The 26,669-nt window shown below is 37.9% G+C and overlaps 1 protein-coding gene across 5 annotated transcripts in view; it reads right to left on the bottom strand.

The window, feature by feature from the left end:
* The window catches only part of GOLIM4 (golgi integral membrane protein 4), an 81,996-nt gene that overhangs the window by 8,169 nt on the left and 47,158 nt on the right, over nt 1-26,669 (bottom strand). For 2 of the 5 annotated variants that reach the window (XM_078353888.1, XM_008983504.5), the window contains exons 2-14: nt 25,749-25,823; nt 24,427-24,476; nt 22,570-22,623; nt 21,127-21,277; nt 18,942-19,024; nt 18,377-18,460; nt 14,769-14,927; nt 10,555-10,887; nt 7,817-8,085; nt 7,266-7,348; nt 5,789-5,898; nt 2,989-3,156; nt 2,547-2,615 (exon numbers count right to left, since the gene is read on the bottom strand). In XM_078353888.1, the coding sequence (XP_078210014.1) occupies nt 2,547-2,615; nt 2,989-3,156; nt 5,789-5,898; nt 7,266-7,348; nt 7,817-8,085; nt 10,555-10,887; nt 14,769-14,927; nt 18,377-18,460; nt 18,942-19,024; nt 21,127-21,277; nt 22,570-22,578 (1,518 nt within the window). In that variant the 5' untranslated portion in view covers nt 22,579-22,623; nt 24,427-24,476; nt 25,749-25,823. The remainder of the gene's footprint in view (nt 1-2,546; nt 2,616-2,988; nt 3,157-5,788; nt 5,899-7,265; nt 7,349-7,816; nt 8,086-10,554; nt 10,888-14,768; nt 14,928-18,376; nt 18,461-18,941; nt 19,025-21,126; nt 21,278-22,569; nt 22,624-24,426; nt 24,477-25,748; nt 25,824-26,669) is intronic. The other 3 variants (XM_002759409.7, XM_008983505.5, XM_008983506.5) reach the window with 3 other exon arrangements.

The raw sequence follows: 26,669 nt of genomic DNA, 5'->3' as shown, positions 1-26,669 counted from the left end.
TGTAAGCAACATGAGGAAGGGATCATGATGTGGGGAAGGGATTATGCCTTCCACTCACAATCCCAAATGAGAAACAAGGAATGCTTGTAAATAATAACAATTTTTATATTAGAAAGATAACACTCACTGCACTAAGATAAAAGAAAGCAGGGTAGTATAAATTCCTAAAATTACACTTCTTTTGGGTCCTCTACTCTTAGAGGCCAAGTCTATAAGTCTGACAGGCAATACGTCTGAACAGGTGCAGCCCTGGCAAGATACAATTCTTCCTCAGGAGGAAATGCTGACAGAAATAAGTTTGTGCACTGGAGAGGAAGGGAAGCGATGGTAGCCACAGGCCATCACAATTAAGGTAGAGGTAGCCACAGGCTACAGGCAATCTAGTGGTTAGCTGGGGCAGCTGCAAAACTCTAAGTTTTAATGGAGATATAAAAACAAACAAATAAAAACAGTGCACAGTTCCATAGCATTTCATGGTTTTCAGAGTGTTTCCTTCCACCAATGAGGTTTCACACATATATGCACTTATAAACAATACGTGCTTCCACATACTATGCTCCCCTTTACCTTTCTCATTTTGCCATAGTCTGACAAGAACTTTGTCTCTATCACTAGCGCTTAAATGGTATTTGGGAACCACTCTTCTCCTCTCTCAAGGTAAGACCTGGGAATAATGGATAGAGGTGGCAAGATGCAAACATCTCAGAAACAACCACAAAAATACAACACAGCATGAACAAGGCTCGGGGGCAGAGAGGAAAGTTACACTGGGAAGAAAAAAAGGCACACACAACTTCCACTAGGAGCGCAAGGAGCAACAGCTCTCAGTGACGGGCTGGCAACCTGGAGCGCATGCAGGAGGGGATCTGGACACGCTCCTAGTGGAACCAGGAAAACATAATTAGGACCTGGGGCCAGGTGCAGCAAGAGGAAAAGGGTCCTGTCAGTCCAGCAGATCCGAAGGGGGATGAGTGAGGGGGGTGAGGAGCAGTTGCTGAGTTTAGGCAGCACTCAGCCTGGGCAACCTCCTCTGTATCAGCACCATTTCTCCTTCCCTCTTGCATCTGTCTTTCTTCTCTTTCTACTCTTGATCCTCCTTGGATCACAGGATTTCCCTCCTCTACCTTAACTGATCATAATATAAAAGTGAAAAGGAATCAGTAAATACTGATTAAAATTTTATGTTTAATGTTCTGAATTTTTAAAAAGAAGCCAAGGTGAACCTTTTCTTTTAATCCCTCAAAGATTCCTCTTATCGGGCATAATAAAACAAAATGATATTAGTCTAGACATCTTGTTACATGAGAAGTCCAGATGAATATCTTTTTCTTGTGAAATGTCTTAATATTCAAGGTCTCTATTTTCTCTACTGCTATTTCTGACAAGACAGTCCAGGGTCTTGATTAGGATGAGAAACCAGAGAACAAAAAGGTCAAGCCAGTTAAAATGCATGTTACTAGACAGGTTGCCAGTGACCTTAAAGAGCAGCACTCTTTTTTGTGTTCCTGGTATAAGCACAAATTTTATCATTAGCTCTGAAAAGCTGAGAAAATCAGTAAGAACAAGAAAGCAGACCTAGTGGAGGGAACTGTGTGTGTGAGAGCACAGTGCATGATTTCTGCACAGGGTCTCCGGTGGTGGGGTTGTGTTTAGTCTGCCGTATGTCCCTCCCCCCATCGGGTTCCCTTTAGGGATAAAGCCACACATTGCCAAGACACCTGGCTGAGAAGCGGCTCTGACCCAGGGTTTTAATTTGGGAACTACTTATTGGTCCATAAGGAGACTAAATATAGGCTCTTGGCCTAATTCCTATCAGACTCGTAAATATTGCAGTTGTTTATACAGCAGAATGCTGTGATAAAATGGCTACAAGAAACAGCATTCACCAATCAGTTATAGGAATGTAGCATCACAATAAATGCTACTTCTACTTAATTAGCAACAAGATGCCAGAAATTTACAATGAAAAGTGAACTAAAATAAAATATTATGAAACTTTATCCAAATGCATTTTACTCAACTGAGCTCTTTACATCTTTTTCCTTTTCTTTATTGTTAATTAAGAGACTGAATTCTTCTGAGGGAAGAGGCCAGAACAAGAGACTGTAAAATTTACAAAAATGTTTGGAGGTTGTTGATTCCAACAGACGCTATGGGGTAACCTGTGAGGTAGACACTGGGGAGAGGCTGCGGAAAAAGCTACAGGGGCTAGTCCGGATTCCCTCAATGGGGAGACAGGAGAAAATGTTCTTACGAAAGATCATACAAATCTAAGTCCACCATTCCTGGAAAGCCAAATGCCCTCTTAATTCAAAATTTCGGGTGAGAACCAAAGAGATGGATTCTATTATCCTGCTTTATTATCTCCTAACCAAATGTCTCCAGTGCCATAATCCATTTTTGCTTAAACCACACTTTGTCGTCCTGCTTAAGTCTTTCTGAACATTTCTATGAGGCATGTCAAAGTCAATACTGCTGAGGTTTGTTTAAGGTTAGTGTATGTGATAGACCAATCTGATCAGTCTTGGGGATTCAATTCTTACTACCTCCTCTTCTGCCTCTTCCTGGTACTGTTCATCAACATTATCCTCCTGCTGGTCTGGATTTCCTGCCATCTGTTGAAACAAAAGAGGAGGTTCATGTGACTGTACATCAGAGATGCCTTTTACACAGTACTCTGGGACAAAGAACAAGGATGCCAACATGAAAACGGTAGTTTCAAAGCATCTGTGGCCAGGAAATGATGAATAATCATTTCTAATACAAAGCACAGGATGTCCATTACATCCTCAGATGTATGGCATATCATTTCATATGCCATATGAATATCTCTCTCAGAGCGGAGGCATATCATTTCATAAAGGGGCCTAAAAACCACCAAAGTGGCAAACCTTCCATCAATGTAGATTATGACTAACCTTTTACATAAACCAGATGTTTGTCAAAATACCCCGGTTAAATCCACCCTTCCTCGTGGCATCTGCTTACCACCAAATGTTCCTCCACTTCTGTATTTTCTTGCTTTTGATTACTTTGTTTTTGCTCCTCATTTTCATCTGGCAAATTCTCTTCTCTCACTTGCTCAGCTTCTTCAAATTCATCCTCACCTTGATTATTAGGGTCATCTGCTGGATTTATGTCCTCTACAGCTGCCCTCTGTAAAATTTTAAAAAGCAACTACACTTTAAAACTGAGGATCAAGTTTAATTTCGTTTGAAAGGCTACACACTGGTAGAAAATGAAATCATCCTTCACTGAATTGTTCAGATCCATCCTTGCCAAGACTTACAAGAATCAAGCATTGCACTGTCAAAAAGGAAAACTCCTGCTTTACTTGTCACCGATGAATCACAATGAGGTACAAATAGCACATCTTTTCTGCACGTGATTTCAAAATAGTTCTCAAAACTCTACTGACACAAGTAATGTAAACAGAACTGAATAAACAAGAAAATAATTAATAAAAGAAGACCAAGTGAGAAAAAACATACTAATTTAAGTGGGGGATTTAGATGGGCAATTAACTCTTTTCACTGCTATGTTGATTTTTATACAAGCTTCCCTGTTCAAGCAATTTGTAACATGTCAGCAGGTGAAAAGCAACTGATGGGAAAGAAGGCCCATACCAGAAACGACCCATAAAGAGGACGGGAAAGGAGACAAGACAAGAAAAAGGCTAACTCAAAAGGAAATGGTCAATTTCTAGTATGGCTTAAATTTCTTAACTAAAAAACACTTTCATGAAACAGAGAGATGTTGAACTGGCAGGAGATGGGAGTTAAAAAGAACTGAGCTACCAAACTGCCCAGTAGGGTAATATATTATGAAAAATGTCATCCCCAAATCATCTCCTAAGTTACTGTGCTCAACAAAGGTCCTTCATATTATCAACTTTAGAATTATTTCAGTTTTCCACTTAAGCTCCCAAAGCACCTTCCAAATAATAAACATCCTAATAAACATTTAGATTTTAGAGCCTGAGATAGGCAGGAACGGTGATGCTTGTCATGAGTTACCCCAATCCCTCCCAGGTCATCAAGAGGACACTTACTAAAGTTGTAAATGCTTCTAAGAGACAGGGAAGCCACAGAGTAGGATTTGGTCTCTATCAGTATTCTCCAGACAAGATTCCACTTCAATTCACTTAGAGTCTTGAACATGTCTGAGAGTTCACTGCAGTCTCAGCTGATCTGTTATCTGAACATCCTTGGCCATAAATGTTACTGAAGTGCAAATGACATTATTCTTGGGAATGTAGAGACTAACAAATTACCACCTTCACACTCAGCTCTAATTACTCCACAATCTCTCGTCACATGGATTTTCTTTAGTGCACTATCAATAATTTGTATGGAAATATAGGAAAAATGTAACATATTCTTTTCAGAAGAAAGTACCAAATATCTTTTGCAAAAGTTTATGAAAATGACTAGCTCACCTCTGACCAAGTAACAAGCATGAATTAGCAGGCACAGTTGTTATGTTCAAATAAAACAGAGAGAACAAGAAAGGAACAAGTGGGATTCATAATTTCTAATTAAAAAGAAGAATGGTACAAGGCTAGTGTTTCCCAGCATGTTCCCCAGAACAAATAAACAAAGGATAGGAAAGTTAAGGCTCATACAGTCAAGTAATCAATGCCTATAGCAGTTCCCAAACAAGTGACTGGAATACCCTCCCTTCCTCCCACTCCATGCACATTTACAGGCCTTTGTACACTTGCTTTCTTGCTCTCTCATGGACCGACTCTTGCACTCTCATATGTTTCTGTTCTCAAGTATTTGCTCTTTCCTGAAAATATTTCAGGACTAGGTTCCCTGGAGCATATTTTCAGAAATCTTGATGCAAGGGATGGCAGGGAAAGGTGTTCTGCACATCTCAGTGCAAACTAAGTGGAAAAGCTGTTTCCATCAAGAGGGCTTTAAGGAGCTAACAGAAAGACTTTCTCAATGGTTATCAAGGACATGTGTCCTTCTTTTAATCATCCACTGAATCAATATAAACCAGGCCCATGTGACAGCACAGACTGTTGTAAACATGGTAGTTTATTTACTGGCAAAAGATGACAGGATAGCTAAATAAGTTGTAAAAGTCATCTACACATACAGGAACAGGCTCACTAAACATATGCTTGCCTCACTTGTAGGCAGGGCCAAGGTTCTAGCCCACCCAGCTGAATTGGAGATCTCAGTATTTTTTGGTAAACACAAATGACAATGCTGGTAATTAGCTGCCTATTTATATTCTAAATTTTCTGTACCATTGCAGTACCTGAACAACTCTTCATGTCTCAAATCACACATCCTTATCCATATATTTATTAAAATGGTCACTAGACTGCTGAGAGATTAGAGAGTCACACAACATACCTAACACCCTAGGAGACTGCTTAACATGCTCAGGAAAGGTCAGTTTCCTTTCTCTGGGGCCATCTCCAACTTCCACACTTGCCTTTTATTCCTCCATCTTTCAGAGTTACTACATATTTCAATCTCTCTCAATTTTGCTTTTCTAGGTTTTAGTTTTATTAATCTAAAAGTCATCAGAAAATAAAAAATCCTGTGTTTTTTTTCCCCAGAGCAACCATTAAACCAGCTCATCACATACACATACACCATGGTTTACAGTTAAAAACACTGCCCATATATAATTATGCAAGCCACTTTCCTTCTGTGCTGAGGATATAACAGAAATATATGGGGCTAGAGGCTGGCATCAGGCAAATTTTCAACTCTCTTTCCCACCTTAGAAATTTACCACATGTCAGGGCAGAAGAGAAGATACTTACATCTGCCTCAGATTCTGGGTTAGCTTCTTGGGGTCCTTGTTCATGAGGCTCATGTCTATTACCTGGGTTTCCTTCTGCTTCATCTTGGTGCTGGTTGTCTCTTTCATAGGCTAGCAAATCAAAGGAACAAAAATCAGCCCAAAATGAATCAAATAGGATTCTTCCTTTTCAACTCAAGGAAAAGCCAGCAGTGGACTTTCTTATAGACTGTATAACCTCCACCTCAGTTAACTCAACATAAAGCCTATGTCTTGGCTTTTTTGAATAGTTATGTTCTTTACACAGACTGTGTGTCTAAAAAGATGATATGGGTTAGACATTTTTCTTCTAAAATAAATATTTATAACAGGGGCTATAATTTTTCCCACATATGCAAGAAAACCACAATAATTAAAACTTTCTCAATAAAAGAAAGCCCAGTTGATTGGACACTGCTGAAGAAATCAACTAATGTTTGATAATATCAGAGGAAATAGCTGGGCTCCAAAAGAAGAAATTGATAGTTTCAGGAAATGCAACGAAGAACAACCCCATCTGTGGAGCTCAAAAACAAATATAGCCCATCACATGTTTTCTGATACAGTAATGAGGAAGACTGCCACAGCGCAGAAACAGCACACATTTATACTCAGACATTACTAGCTGCTTTTTGAAAAAATATTTAAAGAGAATTGTATGAGCACAAAAAGAGAAGAACAAATCACTTTAAAAAATAACAATATAGAAGAGGAAAGTTTAAGTATATGGAGAGTATTAAGCCTAGAGAAAATAATGATACAGAGTAACTTACCAACAGACTTCAAGGCACAAAGGAGTTTACTACACAGAGAAGAGAACGAACCATTCTCTTGTCTTACTGATATGAGAACAAAAAAGCTTAAAGTGCCACATGGAGGACATAAGGAAAACACCTTCTTGACTGTAAGAGCTGTACAATATCACAACAGGCTATTGAGGGAGATTATATGTAATCACTTTCTCTGACTTTTTAGGAAAGGATACACATCTCAGTGTTAGTGATGCCAGAGAGACAGTTAGTTACATTCTGGTTCTATTATAACAGTAAGCAATATTTGATAAATTACATAATAAGCGCTTACCATAAATGAAAGCTACTATTGACTTAATTTGAAAACATTTTAAGGCAATGATGTAAGGACTTCCAAGGTAAGGAGAAAATGTAGATGTTTCCCAAAGCATAATAATCCTATAATAATTTGTCAGAAATATTATAATTAGTATCTAAAAAGCTTAAACTTTGGGGAAAATGACAGGGAAGAAGCAGATTATCTTGAGCAATTTTCACTACCGGTGTGCACTGTTTAGGAGGATTAAGAAAAAGACATGCTTCACAAATCTCCTGTGCACTTACTCAGGTATGCCAATAGCTCATTGACGTTATATAATATTGGCTCATTGATAATATACAATGTTATCAAGTAATTAATTAAAACATTCATCATCTAAGAAGTCTCACCACCTCCTTCCTCTTCTTGCATTCCCTGGTCCTCTGCTCCCTGAACAATATCATTATCCATAGCATCATAACGAGCTTGCTGCCTACAAGAGACACAAACAAGATAAATCCAGTGAGACAAATTCAGTGGCACAGGCTGACATAGGTCATTTATCCTTAAAGATAGTAATAAGCAATATTTCTCATCATTTTTAAGAAGCCATAAAAACTTTTTAAAACCCTCTTATGTATGCAATTAGGTATAATAAAAATTCCAGATACACTTTCAAAACACATCTTAAAAAGATAAAATATCTCTTAATGATAAAATTAAGCTGGCACAAAGGTGCAAAGCTATTTGGAGACCTAACATTGCTTTTAAGCAGAAAAAAAATATTATTTTAAAAATTAAATATTTGGCGTTTAATTCTCAAGTAGCTGTTCTGCCTTGGCTATTTGAGCAATATGAGCCCCTTAACTTCATGAATCACAAATGCACAAAACTGTTTTTAATTTGTATATGAAAACTGGAGCAGGGGCTGTCTACATTCATTGAAGAAGGGGAAGGCTACCGGAGCTGCTCCTGGTACTGCTGCTGGCCCTCCTCATGCTCAGCCTGCCTCTGCAGGGCCATCTCTCTTGCCAGCTGCTGCTGCTGCTGCTGTTGCTGCTGTTGCCGCTGCTGTAACAGGTGCCCTTGCAGCCTCTGCTGGTGCAAAGCTTCCTGGTGTTCCCGTAGCCGCTGGGCCTCCTCCGCCTGCTGCACTGCCAGTCTCTGCTGTTCTAACTGCTCCTCATAGGGTGATCGAAATTTGATAACGGGCTTGGCTGAAGGGTACACCTGGGGAGAAAGAGAGTTGGTGCAGAGCAAGAGGGGTTAGGTGCTCTAGGTTTTCTCTTCATTTGTTTCCCTGACAAACTCGGGAGGCAGGGCTGGTTTATTAACGCCTATTTGTCAGGTGAACTGTGATTATACATAAAGTCCCAAAACTCCTATTTCCCAACTTTCTCTGAATCTTCCTTGGCTTCTTTAGCAGCTGATATTTCCAACTGCTGGTATTAAGTAGATTTTCAATGTGCTTCTGTCTCAAATGGAACAGAGGGTGCAACAGAAGATACCAGTTTCAAACTGTAATTAAGTTTATGTTCACAGGCTCTGATATAAACAAGTAGTTGGTAACTTTGGTAACTTAACATTAACTGGGCAATCTGTGACCTAATGTTATGCCTAATGCCTTTTCCATAAACAGTTAAAGACCAAGGGATGCTAATTAACTCTAGTAATATATATAACACTCCCAGGCTAAGCATAGCCAAAAAGAAAAAATTAAGTCACATTCCAGATTATAGTGGAAAAGCAGATAATCAATCTTTTTTTTCAAAGAAACTAAGAATTGCTGAGAAGATGGTACCTTCTTATTAAAGGAAAATCTGATACAGCCAATTCTTAAAACTCTGCTTCCCTGAGATAGTCTCTCATCCCAGTTATAATGGCTTTTATCAAAAATGCCACAAAAATGCTGGTGAGGATGCGGAGAAAGACCTTGTACACTGTTGGTGAGAATGTAAATTAGTATAGCCAATATGAAAAATACTATGGAGGTTTCTTAAAAAACTAGAAATAGAACTACCATATGATCCAGCAATCCTATTACTGGGCATGTATCCAAAAGAAAGTAAATCGCTATATTGAAGAGATATCTGCACTCTCAGCTTTATTGTAGCATTACTCACAATGGTTAAAATATGAAATCAACCTAAGAGTCCATCAATGGATGAATGGATAAAAATGTGGTACGTATGCACAGTCATCAAAAAGAATGAAATCCTGTCATTTGCAGCAACAGGGATGGAATTGGAGGTCATTACATTAAGTGAAAAAATCCACACACAGAAAGGCATATATGACATGTTCTCAATTCATGTGGGAGTTAAAAAAATGGATCTTGATAAGATAGAGTTGGATTGGTGGTTACCAATTGGGGATGAAGAGAGATTGATAAATGGTACCAACATACGGTGAGAGAGAAAAAATAAGACCTAATGTTTGGTAGTTCAGTAGGGTGACTATAGTTAACAATAATCTGTGTTATATTTAAAAATAATTAGAAGAGAAGAATCTGACTGTTCCCAAAGTAAAGAAGAGATAAATGTTTGATGTGATGGATATCCCAATTACCTAGTTTGATCATTATATATTATATGAATATTTCAAAATATTATATATACTCTGAAAATATAAACATATATTATGCATCACTTAAAAATGTCTGCATCCCAATGAGCTACTCCACATCCTCTCTGCCATACCCCAACTAACAAAAGCATACAAAATTCTCACCAAAGGAAAGAGGGTAGAGAATTGGGAAGTAAAGCTGCTGGGGAATTACTTCCCTATTGGGGAAGGATACAAGACTGGAAGAAGATTTCTGAGGCTAAGTTTGCAACTACCTAAGAGGGCAACTACAGAGGTCTTCACACCTGCTCAGCCTAAAGCCTCAAGCAGCTTGAAATCTCAGAAAATCTGAGGCCAAACGAAACTTCATTATAAACAGAAGGTGATCAGTATCCATGTAAAGTCCAGGTAACTTACTGTTGAGAATCAGTTTACAGACAGTAAAAGAAAGACATCTAGCTGCACTGTTGGTTTTAAAGAGGAAAGGTTGAGTTATCTTTTAAAGCATCATTTATAATAATCCTGGTCATATTTTTTTTTAAGAAAGGGAAAAGTCTTATGTGTAAGTGGCATGCCCAGTAAGAGGAGACTGAGCAGAGGCTGTTTAGATATGCTCACCTAGCAGAATATCCTCAAGTAGTAAAATCAGATTTTTGATAATTAAATATCCACCTGGAAGGTGAATACAAAAGCCAACATACTGACAATAAATGAACAGGGAGAGGAGGATGCCTGATCATAGAAAACAAGCCTTTTGTCTGCCTCAAGATGCTCGAGACAGGACTTGGGAACAAACTGGGAAGGTACCCCACCCAGTTCTCGCCTTCTACTCTACTAAGGTGGTGTGAGGATGAATCTCTGACTGTATACAACTGAGAAAAAGAACAATGCACACATTTAACAGGTGTGCTCTCTCATCACCAATCATCTTTCTTAGGTATGCAAGTAGCTATGTTGTTAACATTACAAGACAAAACTTAAATAGGGGCACACAGTGTTTAGTAAAATCACTCACATTTTAATTGTAGAGATTTTGATATATTATCTTAATATGTAAAATAAAGCCAGGTTTTCCATTCCGGTGTGCCATACCACAAGTGGGTGGCACCATACCACAAGTGGGTGGCCTCATACCTCAGCGTGCGCATGCCCTTCCAGGAGGTTCGCTGCCTCTCGCTGCTCACGCTGCTCTTTCCACTCCCGATCCTGCTCCTCTGGGGACGGATCGTGTTCCTCCTCGAGATGTTCTGCTTGCCCGACCTGCTCCATTTCTTCCTCCTCCAGGGCCTTTCTGTGCTCCTCTTCCACCTGATGCTCCTCATGCTCTCTGGGTTCTATTTCTTGTTGGATTGGCTCTGGGGGAGCTTGAAATTCTGTCTCCTTATGGGTGGGAGCATAGAGTTTTGTTTCTTCTGCTCTTCCAGGAATTGCTTCACGGTTCTGCCACATATCACTATTTCGAGACACCTAGGCCAAGCACATCACTAGGAATGACACTCTTCCATTTCAAAAGTAATGATGTAATTTCTTTATTTCCATGTCTATGGAGCTACAACATAAGCAGGTGTCTAGAAATATACTCAGTCCTGGCTCTACAGCAGCAATGGAGTCATTTAATTTTCTCACTGTGTAATCTCACTTATAAAACAGAGAGTATCAGCAATACTTCATCTGTGAAGAAATAACCTGGAAAATAAAACCTACAAGTAACCAATATCTCAGAAGTAATAAAATTCCTATCTTCCCTTAGAAATAAAAAGGAAAAAAACTTCAAGTGATGAAATGTTTACATAATTTTCTTCAATATAAAATTTTGTTTTAAATATTTGAAAAGAGAAGGATAAGATAAAATTGAGGAGTTCTTTTTTTTTAAATTAGTTTGGCTTACTAATTTAAAAAAGAATGCTATTACTAATGAACATCCATGTTTGTTCAACATAGTGCCTGTTAAGCAAGATATAATACAATATTTTTAATGTATTAAAGCAAAGCAGCAGGAGTCTTTTGTAAACATTTTTTATTGCTAATACAGAAAACCCTGAGCAGAAAATAAAGAAATGTCTTTTTCAGGATATTCCTTCTCTAAAATTAGTTGATTCAAATCAGTTCTCCTTATGTTTCAGAGATCTCTATATGATCTGCATTACCTAGAAAGTGAGGAAGAAAGAGGACATAGTAACAACAACAAAAAAAATCATCGTTTTTTTTCTCCTTAACCTTCAGTATCAGGAAAAAAAAATATCTTCTTTGGTCAGACTGCTCTTCCAAAATTAAAATAAATGTGAAACCCTATTCTTAAATTAGCCAGAGATATAATTATCAAATGTGAGAAATTGGACTGTATTAATAAACTGGGGAGAAAAGTCCTTTCTCAGACATTTGAGGACAACTAGAGTTGCACATTATACCAATATCCTCACATATCTGACAAGCTTGACATAATACTGCCCCAGCTTTACAGAAGATATTTCTCTAAAGAGATCTAAGGACTTTCAAACACTTGTCATTTATCTTCCCAATATCCTAGTGAGGAAGGTTAGAGCAGATAATTCTTATCTCCACCTCAGAGATGGAAAAACTGAAGCTGAGTCACTGGACGATTAATCCAGTAAACTGGTAGTCTGCCAAGAGCAGAGAATAGAACCAACTGCCAGGCCAGTGATCTGGTCATGCTTTCTTAAGTTAGTCCTTAACATAAGACCCTAAGAAAGAACAAGAGTCTATGAGGATACTGAACCTGTCTGTTAAAAGAATACCCTGAAAAGAGTGAAGAGGCTCATAATGAAGTCTGCTCACATCAACTTAGTTACTCCCTTAAAATGGTAACTTGGAGGAAATTTTTCTCAGTCTTCTCTTTAATGTTAAAAACTACTTTGTGAGCAAAGGACAGGAACAGACACTTTTCAAAAAAAGACACTGGTATGATTTGGCTGTGTCCCCACCCAAATTTCATCTTGAATTCCCTTGCCAGAGACCTGTTGAATTTTAATTTCAAGAATAGGGGACCCAGAAGCCTACATTTTTACTATGGTCCGTAACTGTGCAACACACAATTACTGCTTTCAAAGATTGTGTTTAGGAGGAGAAAGAAGAAGGGGTAGAATTGAGTTTTGTGTATTGCTCCTTATGTCTCTTAAAATATTAAAAGCATCGCTATGTAGATGTCATTTACTTTTTACCTCCAAAGTTGGTTTGCAAATGTTTAGATTTGCAATGTGGGAGGGACCCAGTTGGAGGTAATTGAATCATGGGGGCAAGACTTTCCCGTGCTGTTCTCATGATAGTGAATAAGTCTCAAGAGAACTGATGGTTTTATAAAGAGGAGATCCCCTGCACAAGCTCTCTCTCTTTGCCTGCTGCCATCCATGTAAGATGGGACTTGCTCCTCCTTGCCTTCCATCATGATTATGAGGCTTCCCTAGCTACGTGGAACTGTAAGTCCAATTAAAATTCCTTCTTTTTTAAATTGCCCAGTCTCAGGTATGTCTTTATCAGCAGCATGAAAACAGGCTAACACAGACAACAATGTGGCCAAAAATCGTATGAAAGAAAGCTCAGCATCATTGATCATTAGAGAAATGCAAATCAAAACCACAATGAGATATCATCTCGCATCAGTCAGAAGAGCTATTATTAAAAAGTCAAAAATAACAGATGCTAGCAAGGTTGTGGAGAAAAGGAATGCTTACACACCATTGATGGGAGTATAAATTAGTTCAACCATCATGGAAGACAATGTAGAGACTACTCAAAGACCTAAAAATATAAATATCATTTGACTCAATAATCCCATTACTGGGTATAAACCCAAAGGAATAGAAATCATTCTATTACAAAGACGCATGCATGTGTATGTTCTTCAGTGCAACACTATTCACAATAGCAAAGACATGGAATCAACGTGAATGCCCACCAATTATAGACTTCGATAAAAAAATGCAATACATATACACCATGGAATACCACGCAGTCACAAAAAAAGAACAAGATCATGTCATTTGCAGAATGACATGCAGAAGCAGGGATGGAGCTGGGGGGCATTATCTGTAGCAAACCAACATGGGAACAGAAAGTCAAAGACTACATGTTCTCATTTATAAGTGGGAGATAAATAATGAGGCACATAGGCACATAGAGGGGAACACTCTAGGGCCTCTCAGAGGGTGGAGGGACAGGAGCAGGAATATAACTAATGGGCCTCAGGCTAAATACCTGGGTGATAAAATAATCTTTACAACAAACTACTATGACACAAGTTTACCTGCGTAATAAACCTGTTCATGTACCCCTGAACTTAAAAGTTTAAAACAACCACTTTGTCAGAAAGATAACCATATTTCCCATTTTTTATTACAGATGATTATAAAAAAAACTTTGTAGAAATAAATGATAATAATAATTACTTCTGATGTCTCACTTATGAGATATTCTTAAGGCTTAATTTTTCTGAAGAACAAGAATAGAAAAAAATGTATTATGTGACTAGCACTCATACCCCTGGGAGTGTCATACAGGTCATTTAATTCAAATTTTGACATGTTCTGTATAGATCTAGCACTGTTCCAAGTTCAAATATATTATTAACTTTAATATTTGAGCAGGTTGACTATCATATAAATATCCTCATGATTATTTAACCTTCTTACTCTAACCCCTTCAAAATCACCAACCTTGAAAAACTCAGATACTACCGCTCCTTGAAGACAAATAAACCTGCATGAATAAAGACCTTAGTCTTTCTCAGAAAATACTAGCAGTGGCCAGTCATGGTGGCTCATGCCTGTAATCCCAGCACTTTGGGAGGCTGAGGTGGGTAGATCACCTGAGGTCAGGAGTTTAAGACCAGTCTTGCCAACATGGCGAAACGAAATGCCATCTCTATGAAAAAATACAAAAATTAGCTGGGCGTGGTGGCGGGAGCCTGTAATCCCGGCTACTTGGCAGGCTGAGACAGGGAGAATTGCTTAAACCCGGAAGTTGGAAGTTGCAGTGAGTCAAGATCACACCACTGCACACCAGCCTGGGTGACACAGTGAGACTCCGTCTTGGGTTAAAAAAAGAAAAAGAAAGAAAATACTAGCAGCAGTTCTCCAAGTGTACTACTTAGACCAGCTGAATCTGTTAGAAATGCAAATCTTTAGGCCTCACTCCAAATTAACTAAATCAGAAACTCTGGACCTAAGGCCCAGTAATCTGTGTTATATCAAGCCCTAATGGCGATTCTGATCTACACTTAAATTTGAGAACCGCCACTCTCTGAGAAATGCTGGCAATATTAAGAGCAGCTCCTCTCTTGGCAGCTCGACAGAGAAAGTGACTTAACCGTAGATTCAGTTCACGCCTCTTACCTCCTGCACCTCTCGGGTTGGCTTCTCCTTTGCTGTGTTGTAACCTTGTGGAGAATGTGCCACCTGGGTCACATTTGGCTGCTCTGCTGGATCAGGTTTTCGAAGGCTTGGAATCCTATTCAGAGTATCTTTCAGTTGTTTATATTCTGCAACTTGAGTCTGCATATACATTGTGCAATTGGATACAAATTGCACAATTTGAGGAGGAAGAAAGATATCATTCATAGATGGGCATTTGGATACACTGTACAACTAGAGAAAAATATTGTACCTAAATACAAGTTAGAAAAATATGCAGATTGTTTCCATGCATTAACTGTTCTTACTTGGGCATGCTTAATCATTTCTGAGCACATGCAAATTAGAAATAGAGCTGAAGGAAACAGAAAAAATACCTAAGACAGATGTTAGTTTCCCATACTACACTTAAGTCAGGACTTTTGTAAATAACTTACTAATATAAATATCACTATTAAAAGACAGCTATGTGATGTTTTATCATATTAAAAATCCACTGAAAACTCACAAAGTTATAAAAATAAAAGTGCAGATACCTTTTACCAATATGATCTGAGTAAAATCGTTCAGTAGAAAGGTCTCAAAGGTTTAAAATAAATTTATACACACACACACACACACACACACACACACGTATAAATTACTCAGGCTACCATTTTCCCCCTCAGTTAATTTGTGCTGAAATAGCATCCTTTATTTGTCAGAATGTTTCCTGTACTATGCTCTGTGGTTTCTGGAAAACAGTGGCATTTTTATCCTCGATTCCAAATGATCTTTTCTTCTAAAGTGACGAATGTACTAACACAGGTATAGGACTAGCGTCTGCTCATACAGCTGCATCTGTGTGTATATGGGATGGGGTGTGTGGATGTCTGTGTAATATTTTTAATACAAGGAGCTAGAAAATCAGAAAAAAATCAATTAACAAAATCAAGAGACATTGTGTATACTTTGCTCATTCTATACACCAACACTGTTATCCTGAAAACAGAAATGCTGTGTGTGTAAACACATACAGAGAACACAGAAGTCTTTTCCTCAAGAAGCTTCCCAGGGAGGGCCACCTCCTCAGTGTATGGGGCACAGCAGGTAAGTGGGCCAGAACCCAGCAGCATTCCTGCTGCCATAGCTATGCACTGTGGCACACTGCTCTTCCACCCCGAGAGAGGTGCTTTTGTGTTTTCTTCTAATTTACACTAGGGTAAAGAAGTCCGCTTGCTAAATAATTCCCAGGGCGCTGCCTTTTGATACTTTTGTACAAAGGTGCACCATATGAGTAGCAATAGCCTTTATCTGAGAAATCTAAACATTTGCAAACCAACTTTGGAGGTAAAAAATAAATGACATCCACATAGCGATGCTTTTAATATTTTAAGATACATATGGAGCAATGCACAAAACTCAATTCTACCCCTTTTTCTTTCTCCTTCTAGATACTTAATCTTTGAAGGTGGTAATTGTGTGTTTCACAATTAGAGACCATATTAAAAACGTAGGCTTCTGGTCCCCTACTCTTGAAATTATAACTGAACAGGTCTAGGGCAGGGCCTAGGTAGCTGTGATGCAGGAAGTCTCACAAAACATCACTTAAGCTTTGAGCGTAACTTTGAAGTGAGGAGAACCTGAGCTTCAACCTTGGTTCTGGTCATTGATTTTGGGCCAGCTACTTTACTTCCCTTTTCATCTCAGTTTATTTGGTTATAAAAGGGTACAATATTATATAACTCACAAGGTTGTGAGGATTAAATACGCAATTACATTTAAAAATCAGGTTGTCAAGACAGAATCTCTTAAGATGACTTACATGCAAAATGTAGGTGCCTGAAACAGCATTTGTGTTTTTAAAGAGATCTGGGGAAAGTCTTAATACGGTATTATGGACTGAATGTTTGTGACCTCTCAAAAATTCATATGTTAAAATCCTAACCTCCAATGTGATGGATCAGGAGGCAGGGCCTCTGGGAGGTCATTAGGTCATAAGGGTGAAGCCCTCCAGAATGGGATTGGTGCCTGTATAAAGGGATCCAGGAGAGTTTTGTAGGTTTCCTTCTGCCATGTGAGGATCCAAGGAGTCTTCAACAGTCTCCAGTCTGGAAGAAGAGGGACCTCACTAGAATCCGACAATGCTGGCACCCTGATTGAGGACTTCCAGCCTCCAGAACTGTGAGAAGTACATTTCCATACTTTATAAGCCACCCAGTCTAGGGTGTTTTGTTATAGCAGCCCAAAGCAACTAACATATATGGCTTAAATTAAGGATTGCACCAATTCTGACATTTTTTTAAAGGCAGGATGAACCTTGAGCATCCTCCCCAAAAAAGATACTTCAATAAATAAAAACCATACATATAGATTAATTAAAAAAAAAATTTTTTTTTCTATTACAAAACCCTGTCAAGTAATACTGTCAGGGTGCTACTCCAGAATTTGGTTATGGTCATCAAATAAATGATTTTACTTATGTATCTATGGATTTTCAAATTATTGCTTAGTCTAACATTTATGGCCATTACAGCACACAGAACACTCAAATAAGTTTGTCACCTTTATAGTATGAAGAACAGCCTCATATAAAATAATACTTGACAAAATTTTTATAAAGAAGATGTGACACGAAATCATCTCTGAAGTCAATTTCATTTATACACTTCTAAAAAATCACCACACAGCTACAGCTTAGGAGAAGACACCTCATAAATGACTGTCTTGATAAGGAATCTCATAAACACAGATGCTACAGCTTCTGAGATGGGTCAGGGACAGAAAATTATAACTTGTAATAATTTTAAAAAGATAAGAAAACAAAACATGGGTTTCCTGATGAGCATAGATAGTTTACCTTTGCTCTTTTATCATAATTCCTTCAGTAAAAATAAAAGTGAAGACCTAGTTTAAAGCAGCAACTAAACTAGCCATTCCTGTTTCCTTGCTTCTACTAGAAAGCTGCGTAACACTTAGCAGGAAATCGCTTTAATAAGCTCTCCAACACTTGTATTTGTTCCCCTGTTTATTCAGTAAATATATGCTGAGAGCCTGCCTTGTGCCAGAGGCTGTTCTACGTTTGAACAACTGGAGCTTATGACTCTTGTTTTTCCTTCTCTGTTGACTCTTCTTCTTTGCTGTAATTTGACCAACAACACACAAGCCTCCTTCCAAAAGGAGGGTGTGTAGGCTGCAATGCTGGGAGCAAGGAAGGCACAGAAGAAAAAGTCTGACAATAGTTTAGGCAGCTAGCCCCATAAAATCCTACAGATCCTATACCAAGAGTCAACACAGATAAGACAGTTGCAAAAGACCATATATTTGAGATCATTTCTGTGATTTAAACAAGTTATTAGACTACTGCATGTAGGGACTAGAGTGGAAAGAAATGATCATATGTACCATATAACCAGTGCAAAAAATAATCAAAAGTTTATTTAATATTGTATTGACTAAATTTTGAAAGCATGCATGGTCCTCAGGATTAGGATAGCTCTGTCCTAAGGAACTCACTGAAGACTGGCTTGTAAGAGACTACATGCATAAAGGAATTCAGAAATGTTAAGCAGATTTGTCAAAGAACCCATAGAGGCTGCTACCCTTCTAACCTGTGCAGCAGCTAGTGCACTCTTGTGGTCTTCCAAAGTCACTACAAGTTGTTCATGCTCGGAGAGTAAATTCTTATGTTGTTGCTACACAAAAAAGAATTTTACATGTTGAGCTTTAACATTCTACGACAAATTCTTCTTTGGTTGATGGTGGAATGGCTCCCCAAACGTTACTTATTTGTTGTTGTAGCAGCATGTGTCAAGTTTAAAAATCACTGTAGAGAGTAGACTATGTTTTATGTAGTATTCCACAATCTAAACTGTGCTTCCCAAATATCATAATCATCTACAGTGAAATCAAAACCAAAAAAACAAATCTCATTTTTAATAAATGTTATAAATAAAAAGCTTATTAAAATGTAACTATTAGCAAAAGAATAATTTCAGTACTAATTTTCAGACCATCTTTTAGCTTACAATGCTGAAGTGGTAAAAGTATCAGGTACACTCTAGTTAACGCAAAGCCCACAATAACAAGGTGAATTTGTAAAGCAGGCCAATTAGGGAATGACTTTTAAACTCATTCTACCAGGGAAAGCAGGCAAAACATCTGGTTTTCTTTTACCTTGACATCTTGAAGCTGTGTATGTATGTCTTGGTGTGCTTTCCTTAGCTGTCTATTCTCTTCTCTCAAATTGTATACAGTTTCTATTTTAGAAAAAGAAGAATCACACATAAAGCCTTGAAACTTCCAAGATTGATTCTATTATTTTCCTATCTAAAGCCACCTATAGTTTATTTTAGAATTTATTTTGAACTCTGACAGTACAATATTCAAAATCAACGAAAACTATATTGTATTTGTATGCAACATGTTTTTAGCTGGACATTGCAATCCATTCCAGTTCAGTACTTTAAATGATTTTAAACAACTTTTGCATTACAGACAAATGATAAGGAATTTTCATTACCTAGGAATTAAAAATGAAATGTTGTTGTTAATAAGTAAACCCTTAGGAATAAAATGTAATGAGTAGGTGTAGTCTCAGATTTGAGTCTCTTCACAAATTAAGAATAAAGCTTCAGCATTTCAGTCAAATTTTAATTTAAAATTTTAAAAATATCTAAGAATAAAATAAACAGAAAGTACAGACCCTTAACCCTTTATAGTACTGCCTCAAGACTATTTAACTCCTATATGTTTTGTTGTAACATTTTTTTTTTTGAAACGCTTATAGAGAAACATTGCAAAAAATATATGGAGTCATCCTAAGGACCATCACCCAGCTTCCCATCATGATGACATCTTATATAAATATGGTACATTCAAGCCTGTAATCCCAGCACTTTGGGAGGCCGAGGCGGGTGGATCACGAGGTCAAAAGATTGAGACCATCCTGGTCAACATGGTGAAACCCCATCTCTACTAAATATACAAAAAATTAGCTGGGCATGGTGGCACGTGCCTGTAGTCCCAGCTACTCAGGAGGCTGAGGCAGGAGAATTGCCTGAACCCAGGAGGCGGAGGTTGTGGCTCCTGAACCCAGGAGCCGAGATCATGCCATTGCACTCCAGCCTGGGTAACAAGAGTGAAACTCTGTCTCAAAAAAAAAAAATATGGTACATTACCAAAGGGTCAGTACAAGGAACTAGACTACAAACTTTATTTGGACTTCACCACTGTTTTTGCATGTACTGTCTGCCTCTTAAAACCAATTATCTCACTTTAAACTTATTTAGAATCTTTTTTTTTTTTTTTTTTTTGAAACAGAGTCTCTCTGTTGCCTAAGCTGGAGTGCAGTGGTATGATCTTGGCTCACTCCAACCTCTGTCTCCCAGGTTCAAGTGATCCTCCTGTCTCAGCCTCCCCAGTAGCTGAGATTATAGGCATGTGCCACCATGCCCGACTAATTTTTGTATTTTTAGTAGAGACAGGGTTTTGTCACGTCAGCCAGGCTGGTCTCAAACTCCTGATCTCAAGTGATACACCCGCCTCAGCCTCCCAAAGTGCTAGGATTACAGGTGTGAGCCACCGTGCCTGGCAGAAAGTAGGGAAGAAGACATGTGTGTCTTGTGATTAATCTGGAGTTCACTTAAACATTTGATTGTACAATGCACTGTTTTCTTTATCCAGGACTCACGTGCACTCAGAAAAGTGATATATTTTGTTCCTATTACTATGAAAATACCTGACACAGATGTTGATGGGTAGCAAATGTATGAGCAACTATTCTAGATGCTTTATGTAAATGATTTCTCACACCAATTCTACAAGGTTGATATCTCTATGATTATCCCAGTTTTACAGATAAGACAATGAAGACCACAGTTGTCACACAACTTGCCCATGGTCACACTGCTAGTGAAGAAGACAAGATTCACCTGGGCAGTCTACCTCTAGAACTTGAGCTTGTTGCAGTTATAATTAGCAATCAACACCAATTCTCTGCACCCTTGGAGATTTTTAGAAATAGATGGAGCAATTTTTGATTGTAACAATAACTGAGAAGCATTATAACATTTAGTGGGTAAGGATCAGGGATGCTAAATAACTCACAACCCAGGTAAGAGAAAAACTGTCTAGACCAACAGGGCCATGTGCCCCACTGAGATATAGCAAAATACACTAAGTATTCCATTCCGCTTCCCTAAGCAAACCCAAACAGATGAAGACAAATGTGAAATGTTACAAAAAAGCAAGTGGCTGGTAAAGGACCACATGATAAACCTAAACCAATCACCACTCAAAACAAAAGACTACACATCAATACTTATTTAGAGGTAAACTGGCTAATTAGATTTCCAAATACCTTTTAGCTTAGAAAGTTCTTGTTCTTTTTCTTGCTGCAGCTGCAGGTATTTTTGCTTATGGTCATTAAATGTTCTACTGAAGTCTTCCCCTTGTTTTCGATGTTCCTCTTCCAAGTCACTGTGCTGTTTCTTTAGCTCCTCGTGTTGGCTCTGCAAAGATTAGAAACTAGAGTAGAAATACATTCTCTGAATTATAAGACAGTCTATTTCTTGACAGCACAGAAGACAAATGAAAGCAAGAAAGTACGAACAAATGAAGAAATAGGCTCTGTTTTTCTCAAGGTGCTTTGATTTGTGCAGCTCCCCTCCATTCCCCTGGATTTCAAATGAACAGCGGGGATCACAGCCAAAAATAATTTTCTCCTTAATTTTTAAGAAGTTAGCATGAGAGATGGAAAACAGAAAAATGTGGGGAAATTCCCAGAGACACAAATTACTGTGGAAACAAGGTAAAGCTAATGGCAAAATTATCCCTCCCTGGGTATTACGGATTTCCTCTTTGGATCTGATGTTTTCCCAGCAATGCATTTAATTTTTCTTCTTTGGTATTTGAACCTTTCTGGTAACTCAGTTCAAAAGCGAGAGAGTAAATGAGACTTTTCCCTTTGGGAATAGTAATCAACTGTTTAGAGAATTAAGTCTTATTTACCTTATTTCTGATTTTAATCCTACAATGTAATCACGATCTAGATAAACACTACAGTCTCCAAGTGCTTAATGTGAAAGCATGGTTTGCTTTCATTCATTTACTGCACTCTTGATAATAGGAAAAGATTCCGGTTTCAATAAAAAGTGCATGCCCTACTGATATGAGAGGGAAAGACAACAGCAAACAGAAAACGGGTCAGGGGGAGCGGGGAGGGATGGTGGCGTGGAGATGCCGGCATGATCTGCATGTTGCCGAGAGGGCACAACTGCATGTTGCCAGTCTTTTCCAGCTTGACAGAAACAATGACCTCTTCCTGATACACAATGAGTTTTACTCAAGGACCAAGGCAGAGAATCTTTAAATAATAAACTGTGTTCCTGTGGTCAGTAAAAGGACATTTATTAAATATTAGTAACAAGAAGGAAGCATTTTAATAGTTCTACAGCCTCCAGTCTGTATAAGACAAAAGAAAACATCTAAGGAAAATCACTGTGAGAAAGTAAACAAACATAAAACCCTAATGGACAGAGAGAAGAAGAAAATTAAAAATCAGGTAACCGGAAAGCCTGATTTATAAGAAAGTGTGTAATAATTAAAAATGTTCCATGTAATCGAGTGATAAATATGAGGAGTCATTACAAGTATATATAATTTTTAGCCAGGTATGTTAATATGCAGCATTACAATAGAAATCAACTTCTGTAAACTTTCTTCAATCACTTTTGAGGACATTCGTTGGTTGGAGTATTAGTTAGTCCTCTTTTATTCATGAATCACAACTTTAAATACTCACTTTCAACATCTGATGTTGGACATTCAGTGCACTGTATCTGCTATTGGAATCTTGCTGTAAATTGAAAAAAAAGAAAACACAAAGATAAATATGGCTCTCTTGTTAAATACAGCCCAAAGCACTTTAACATATAATTTCACTTGTTTCACTTGTGTACAGTAAAATGAATTCTATACTTGAACCAAGATGTCTCTGGGGCCATCAATATAACACAGAAATTAAGTTTTAACATTCCCTAAGTTTGCTAGGTTTTAGAATAGAAAAGCAGGACATGAAATAATAAGATGGTGGCTTGACAGAGCCCTTAGAGATGATTTCCTTCCACTTTCATATTCAGAAGAACTGGAGCCCAGGCACACGAACTTGTCCTGAGACATGAAGTTACCTCACAAGGCTAATACATGTGCTGGGTGCTCGAGGTGAGAGGGAAGAAGAAAGAAACCAATGAGGACTGTGCCTCACAAGCTGAGCCCTTCAGCAGAGAAGGGAAAAGGCACTTCCCTGAACTTCAGCAGGTAAGAAATTCTACATAGATGATTTTACCCCAGTGAGACTCTACTTCATAGAGTGAGAAACAGGAAAGATTAGGAACCTGCCAAAAGCAAATATTCAGTAGCAGAGCCAGAACTGAAACTTGAGTCTAAGTTCTGAGCTCCAAGTTCCAGGAGTACATCTTTGTGTTTCTGTGGGGCATCTTCCTGGGTAGCCATAACCAGTCAGCATGCAAAAGATACCTGATTGTTTTCCCTCCCTATGCTGTGTTGTTTATGTGTAGTCACCACATCCCTCACTTTACCCTGCCAGCACTCATGCATTTTTTTCATATTTTTACAACTCCTAAAATGAACTGCATTTTTGATTCCTCACTTTACTGCTTTAATTTGTAAGGAAATTATACCAAGTACACACAGTTTGGGTTAGTGCTTTCAACAGCAAGTAAGAGTTGAAAGCTGATGGCCTCCTGGGATATCCAAAGAAGTGACTCTTCTCAGTTTATTTATTTTGAGATAGGGTCTTGGTATGTTGCCCAGGCTGGAGTACAGTGGGAATCTTGCTCTGTTGTCCAGACTGGAGTATAGTGGAGTGATCATAGCTCATTGATGCTTTAAACTCTCAGGTTCAAGGAATATTCTGCCTCAGCTCTCAAGTAGCTGGGAATAGAGGCAGGTGCACCATCACACCCAGCTAATATTTAGTATTTTCAAGCCTTGCTACTTTTCATGGGTTGATCTCAAACTCCTGACCTCAAGCAATCCTCCTGGCTCAGCCTCCCAAAGTGTTGGGATTACAGATGTGAGCCAACTCGCTTGGCTTTCTCTTAGTTTTCCTACCCCAAAATATCAGAGGTTTTCAATCAATGCTTATATATTCTTCTTAGAGTAAGAAAAAGACTTGCTTTTCTCCAGTTAATTTGGACTTCAAAATATTTGTAAATGTCAATGCCATTCATTCCTTCACCCATTCCACAAATGTTCTTAAATGCAAACTGGAAGCCAGGTCCTCTGTTGGATGTTACACATGCAAAGGCAAACAAAAATAAATCCTACATTCTATAAAAAAGACAGACTGCAAACAAGTAAATGAAATAAAATTATCTTCTTTTTATAGTTGAACATTAAGGTTATTCCCAGTTTATCCCTATTATCGATAATGTGATAAGTAAAGGTAAGTTTTGAAACAACAATTTTTAAAGTCTTCCTCTTATAATTTTTTGGTAGCAAGAAAAAAAAAGTATTTCAGTCCTATAATCCCAGGGATCAACAAAGTAAAGGAGTTTGCAACTATATTTCTCTCTCTTTCAAGTTTTATGAAAACAAATTAAGGAAACCTTCCCCCCCAAAAAAACCAAAAACTTACCCTTCCTTTATTTAATGTTTCTTGTGCTTCTAACTTATAAACAAGAAAATCTAGAAAATACAAGATGAAAAAAGTGATAATTCACTATATATATTCTAAATATCTAAAGAAATAAAGGTAAACTTTGCTCAGACTTGCAAAAGTGTTTTAGCTTTAAAACAATCTACTTGATGATTTATATGCTTTATTTTGGCTCTCATTGCTTTAGAAAGAATTGGAAAAAACATACAATTTCCTCTTTACCTTATAGCTGCAAATCTTGCATCAACAAAATCCACATTATAGCCAACTGTTTATATCCCTGTGATTAACTCTCCTTGAAATTAAAAAGGGAAAAAATAAAGCACATCTGAAGACAAAGGTGATTTATCACTATCCACTAGATGGCACACTAAAATCATTTCCTGAGAAGAGAAATCAAGCCAGCCAAGCCATCTTTAATGCTTTGAAAACTTTATTATCCACTAGATGGCTCTATAAAATCACTCTGTCTTTGAAGACAAGGAGAATCCAAATCCTATCCAAGCATTTTAATGATGCTGAATTTTCATTCTTCAGACAGGCTTAACCCAAGGGTCAGTAAAACATCCTAAGCAACTGCCCCTCTTCTACTATCCTCTTCCTTCCCACCAAGGTCGGCAGACAGAATACCTACCTTAAATTTCAAGATTCGACACAAAACACGAATAAATAAATATCAGAATGCAGATAACTTCAAATTATGAGCTGTATAAGGCCTGTGTTTTATGGAAAAATTCTGATTAAAAATTGAGAACATTGTCTAGCAGCTGTCCTAAATGTTAACTTTCAAACTGAATTACCTGATGTGTCAATAAAAACTTCCACAAGATAAAAACAGGTGTATAACTTAAAATATGTTGGACAATGGGATCAATTCATTATGGTATAAATATATATGTGTGTGTATAAAATTTGTCATATTCTGGACAATGCATGCTGTTACTTCCCCACCCCTCAACCCCCATTCTCCCTCATCCGTAGACCTAAGTTCCAGGTGTAAGTAATATCCCTGTTTAATACTCAGATGAAAAATTATGTGTTATTCCTGAAATAATAAGTATAACCAATTTATGAGCTATCACTAGGTGGCACAAACTGAATATTTTAAATCCAATCTTGTATAGGAATTATTGTACAATGCATAACGTATTACTTGACATGTCTCTCTCAGTCCACGTATCTGACTTTGGGTTGATTTGTGAAATATCTTAGGAAAAAAAAAAAAGGAAAAGTAAACCAAGTACATAATACTTCAAAGAAGAGTATGGGTAAAACACAACACAAATTATTTACTTACTTACCTTCCTTTGCTTTCTTATGTTCAAGTCTTTCCTTTTGCAAGGATTTCTCTAATCTTGATCTGTGTTCATATACAACTGGAAAAAAAAGAATTAAAATTTCTGTCTTTAAAGAATTATAAATTTAAAAGTAAAATTAACTTCAATTTTCAAAATAGAAAGAAAACAGTATAGAGTCTTTATACAATTTAAATAAAAACATATGTGTTTTAAGTTCCCCTTTCCAGGTAAAGAACAGACATACTAACAGTCATAATTCTGGGCTGACTCCCATCCAGCCTGCCCTTTTCTAAAGGCCAATGATGTGTCCACCTTTTTTGCCAGCTCCCTTTCCTTCTACAACTCTTTTTTTTTTTTTTTTTTTTTGAGATGGAGTTTCGCTCTTGTTACCCAGGCTGGAGTGCAATAGCGCGATCTTGGCTCACCGCAACCTCTGCCTCCTGGGTTCAGGCAATTCTCCTGCCTCAGACTCCTGAGTAGCTGGGATTACAGGCATGTGCCACTGTGCCCAGCTAATTTTTGTATTTTTAGTAGAGATGGGGTTTCACATGTTGACCAGGATGGTCTCGATCTCTTGACCTGGTGATCCACCCGCCTCGGCCTCCCAAAGTGCTGGGATTACATCCTTCTACAACTCTTAAATGCAAGTATCTTTTTAAGATTTTTTTTTTCCCCTCTCTTCCTGGGCAACATTGTTCAATCTCATGACTTTTAACCACCATTTGCATAGCAGTTTCCCCCACATCTATTCTTCCACCTCTGGCTTCTCTCTCAGACAACAGAAAGGTGTTTTCTCCTAAATATTCCATAAGTACTGCGAAGTCAATATGATCTGCATCTGAATTAAGGCTACCTGGATCCATGAGGAGACCTCAGCAGCATACCATGGGGATGAAAGAGGAGGTTTATCTCCTCCCTCCTCCC

The sequence above is a fragment of the Callithrix jacchus genome, chromosome 17 (genome assembly GCF_049354715.1).
Source record: "Callithrix jacchus isolate 240 chromosome 17, calJac240_pri, whole genome shotgun sequence".
NCBI classification, from domain to species: domain Eukaryota; kingdom Metazoa; phylum Chordata; class Mammalia; order Primates; family Cebidae; genus Callithrix; species Callithrix jacchus.
The sequence above is the reverse complement of the archived record's forward strand: the minus strand, read 5'-3'. Positions and strand labels throughout refer to the sequence as shown.